Source organism: Octopus bimaculoides, chromosome 2 (genome assembly GCF_001194135.2).
Source record: "Octopus bimaculoides isolate UCB-OBI-ISO-001 chromosome 2, ASM119413v2, whole genome shotgun sequence".
Lineage (NCBI taxonomy): Eukaryota > Metazoa > Mollusca > Cephalopoda > Octopoda > Octopodidae > Octopus > Octopus bimaculoides.
This window is the reverse complement of record NC_068982.1, coordinates 183215858-183220811: the sequence shown is the minus strand read 5'-3', so window position 1 is coordinate 183220811 and position 4954 is coordinate 183215858. Positions and strand designations below refer to the sequence as shown.

The 4954-nt window shown below is 34.9% G+C and overlaps 1 protein-coding gene across 2 annotated transcripts in view; it reads left to right on the top strand.

Annotated features, from left to right (window-relative positions):
- The first annotated feature begins 2819 nt into the window (after positions 1 to 2819).
- LOC106881487 (SAM and SH3 domain-containing protein 1) overlaps positions 2820 to 4954 on the top strand; it is a 120010-nt gene continuing 117875 nt past the window's right edge. For both annotated transcript variants that reach the window (XM_014931889.2, XM_014931888.2), the window contains exon 1: positions 2820 to 2871. In XM_014931889.2, coding sequence (XP_014787375.1) covers positions 2838 to 2871 — 34 coding nt within the window. In that variant the 5' untranslated portion in view covers positions 2820 to 2837. The remainder of the gene's footprint in view (positions 2872 to 4954) is intronic.

Genomic DNA, 4954 nt, shown 5'->3' with positions numbered 1-4954 from the left:
AAAAAAGGCAGCTTATTTGAGGTGTGTTATGTTATTTGGAAATATAATTCATATTTAGTTGTCTAACACTAGGTTAGCTCTGATCTAGCTGACCTATGATCAGATTCATTTTAACTATGATCTTTCCCCCTTTTATTGAAATAAAATACGTTTAGAGTTACCATTTTTTAATGTTGTTGTTTAGCTCCAGATCAGCTCTGATTTAGCAGCCTAGTAATTAAGGTTGATCCATCTGTGACTATCCAGTCTTTTATTCCAATATAGTGTATTTAGAACTATGTTGTATACTGTGTAACTTTTTGTTGTTGTTTAGCTTTAAGATCATCCCTGATTCAGCAGGCCTATGATTAACAGTATTCCTGCCATGGTCATTCCATCTTTTATTGAGGTATAGTGTATCTAGGACTATATTATACAGTGCTTTCTTCTTTCTTTAAGATAGCTAGATATCATTTCAGGAAGATTTGATTTTTATCTCTATCAGACTGAGTAATCACATAGAAGCTTTTTATCATGAAGACGCTTTCTTGTTAATTGCTTGATGTAACTTGTTGGAAACAGGTTTGATCCAACTGAAGTTGTTTGATGAAATTATTGGTGAAAAAATGTAATCAAATTGATAAAACGGATGAGATTGGGTCTATCTGTTAAGTTTGTTTGATGATTAGCATTTCCATGATTTAATTAGGTGGAAGGAACTTTGTCCATAACCTTTGCTGGAAGAGCTTGTTTTCATGATTTCTGCTAACTTTCTGGAAGAAGGGCCTGTATCCATGATCTTTGCAATAATGAGACTCTCTTCATGATTTTTGCTAGTCCTTTGAAAGAAGGGGTTGTGAGAAAGAAGTTGTGACCATGACCTTTGTTGACCCTTTGGAGGAATAGGCTGTGTTTATGACATTTGCTGACCTTCTGGAGAAGGGTCTGTATTCATGAAATTTGCTGACCCACTAAAGGAATTGGCTATATTCACAACCTTTACTGATCATCTGGAAGAAGGGTCTGTGTTCAATTGCAGACCCTCTGACTCTTCTCAGATCAGTATGGTTTATATTTAGCTTAAACATCTGTCAGGTGACATTTGTAGAAAATAGATTGTTGGTGGTGATGGTGGGGAATTCCGGAGGGTTGGTGTTCTTGGAAGGAAAGTTAAAGTGTAATGATTTATGCAGTTCTTGCGAAAAGGATTCAATATGTGTCACAAAAGAATGGGAGATGAGTGCTGCATGTGGTGTTATGTTGAAGTGCAAAATAACTGTACACAGGTGCTTTGGCCAGAGAAGAACAGTTCAAAGGGGCTGTGGATATTGTAGTTGTTCGACTGAGCATTCATTGTTTCTTTGAGAGTTTTACTTGTGTGTTGTCCAAGAGGATTGGTTTCTTGATATATACGCACTGTCTTTGTATCTTTGTGTTGTTGTAAGATACTGCACTGTCATAATCCCAACATAGGATGTTTTGAGATCTCTGTCCATGAAGGTGGTGTAGTTTGGTGTGATGTCTTAAGATGCATGTAGACGATATATGTATGTGGACAGTGAAGTAGGGATGATGTATGGAATCACTTACATAAGAGTGAGATATGTTAGAGTTGACAACAAGGTCAGTGACATTGTTTGGTGAAATTGCAGGTAAAATTGTCTTAAATTTTGTTTGATGAAGTTAGTATATATCCTTCGGAAATTAGTATATGTCTTTTGGATTTGTTCATATATTATTGTCTGATCAAACGTTGAGGGGATTGATTAATAAAACTGAATTGTTGTAAAGCTGCTTGGATGTATCTGTCTGGTGAAACTGTATTTATAAAGTTGGTTCATGAAATTTCTTGATGAAATATGTTTGATGAAACTGTTCATTGAAAATGTTTTCTGAAATATGAAATTGTCATAAGGGAGTTATTGGTAATACTGTTTGTTTGACGAAATTAGCATCACTGATTGTATTTCAGATGTTTATGGATGATTTTTCAAATGTTTCTGTTTGATGTGACTGACATGATTAATGTTTTTACAGTGCTACTACTGTATGTACACTCACTCGTAAGTCAGTGTATGACAAAATGTTAGCGTGTATGATTCATTCCATATCTTTATCACAATGTTATGCATAATTATCAATGAATGTCAGTATGTATGTTTAGTGTAATATGCATTTGTGTCAGTTGTATATATGTGTTTGTGTGTGTTGGGTACACAGTTGTAAGTATGTACGTATTTTTATGCATGGGAGTATGTATATGTGTGAACATGCATTGTTTGTAAGCTCACTCTCACACACACATAACACACATATACACATACATTATGTATGTATACGTATACACATATGTATATGTATTATATATATATGTATGTATTTCAATGCAGTGCCTGTCCAATAAACCTGTAGGTCACATGGAGGATTGAAGTATCACTTGAACATTTATAATAGCTGAATTGAAAATGGAGATGTTGCTGCAGTATATGTGATCAGCTCTTCAAACACCTTTCAGGACTCAAAAGCCATTTAAGATCTCACTCAAGAAAAGAGCAATTAAAAGTAAAGAGGAGGTCAAACTCTACAAGGAGCAGACATCCACCATATACGAAGTATACATACATATATAACATGTGTGTGTGTGTAAGAGAGAGATAGAGAGATAGAGAGAGAGATAGAGAGGGAGATAGAGAGAGAGATAGAGAGAGAGATAGAGAGAGATAGAGAGAGAAATAGAGAGAGACTGTGTGTGTGTTGTCTATAAGTTTGGGGGTCACTACTTGATGATAATGCTGACCCCCATCAATATTGCATGATCATCCCTCAACACCGACTTCTGGTTTCTCTCTTCTCTAGGTATGTGTTGTATTTTTCCACGCAGACTTTCCAAAGGTAGTGTTTTAACCATTGTTCCTTTCTCTTTCATTTGCTTCCTCAGCCAGATGCCTCAGTCTTGGAGAATGCTTTCTTTTTTTAACTACCATGTCTGTATACCTAACCCTTGTAGGCTGAAATCCTAACCTTTCTAGCTACCCTCTCACTAATCCTGATTCGTTTTAGTGACCTCTCCCTGCTACCATTTCCTTGCTGTAATGTACCTAATTCTAACCGAAACTATCATTCATGTGTTTCTGTGTTCCTTTGTGCTGCTGACTTTTATGAATTCTTGGTGAGGATATTCTTTAAAAAAATATTTTCTATATTTAGATAATTTCCAGTTAATTTTCTTTAGACTAGCCCTGAGCCAAAAAATGTGATCTGTGAATATCTACCATGTACAATATTAATATACGTATACATGCATACATGCATATACCCACAGACATATACATACTTGCACAGAAATACACTCACACATGTACAGATAGTAATACGGTTACAAATACACCCATGCATGTATACATTATATGTATGATGTTCTAGACACATGCTTCTATGCTTTTATGGGTGGTATAGGTTTTGTTAGAGCTCTCAGTTTATAATTCAATAACTTTCCTGGAAGGAACAAAATTTACTGATGAAAATTATATAGACTAATGAATCAAAGAAAGAATTTACTGTATAAATGGTAGTATGTAAAAATTTTCTTCAAATCTGCAAATCTAGAAGAGTATACATAAAAAAAATGACCACACAGTTGTTGTTGGACATCTTATATTTAAAACATTTAAATACAAAGAAACGGGAAAAAAGAGAGGTAAGAAAGGAAAGAAAAGGAAAACAAAATGGGTGGTGGGTAAAGCAGTGAAAGATGGAAGGGCAGGGGGCGATGGGCCACAAATTACAGAACAAGTGGTATGCTCAGCTGTGCCCCATGGTAATGACCATGATGGTGTTGCCATGGACAATGGCTAGCAACACTTGCTGCAGCAGTCACTGCACCTCACAGGGTTCATTTCTCTGATGGGCTGCTGTTATCCCTATTTTGTACAGGCTCCTAGAACACCTCAATGAAAGCTATTTTGTTAAACAAGTAAATTCGACCAACTAACATTACCTGGGTTAGCTACATGTCCATAGTTTAGAAAAATATAAACAATATTTATCAAACTTTAATTTATGGAATATATATATATTTTTATCAAATTATTTCCCGAGAAATATAATGTTTCTTAAGCCTTTCTTTCTGTAGAATATTGACTTCTCATTATAGAACAAGTAGGAAAGTGGTTTACTAATTAAAACTGAATAACTCTAATATACTGAATTCCCATCATAAGGATGGTACATAGCTTTTGGGAATTGTCTAATTAGATAAAATTCAAGCTTCCAAAATCTGAACACATACTCATTTCTTATCACTAGATCATTTTAATATTTTAAAGAGAGGGCCTCTATATAGTCATTTAAGATGCAGCCAAACCACTCTCAAATCACACTCTACCATCTTAAAATAGGTAAAAAGCATATGTAACCAGAATGACATGGTTCTGAATACTTTATTATTTAGATAAAGACAGGTTGGTCATGGCTGCAGTGCCTTTGATCATAGATCTAATCTATTAGAGTTCAGCTGGATTCAAACAACAACATTGTTGATTGGCCCATTGCACCCATCTCTCCCGGGGCTGCAAGAACAAAATCAGCCATAGTGGATACTGATGGTACTTAAATTCAACAATGTACTGTCTGTGACCTCTACTCCTATGGAATGTCAGTGCATGTGAAAATGTAGAACACAAGTATTTCTTCAAAGACCTGGTATATCCCCCAATGAGTTTTGTGATATTCCCACATACGTGTAACTTTAGACAGAATATAGTAAGTTTTATATATATTTATCAAAACACTTCACACTCTCACACATATGTTTTTGTGTGTGCACATATGCCTGTGGATGCATGTATGTGTGAATATATATATATATATATATATATATATATATATATATATATATACACACACACATACTTATATACATATATATATAACACACACAGACACACACACACACACACACACACACACACACACA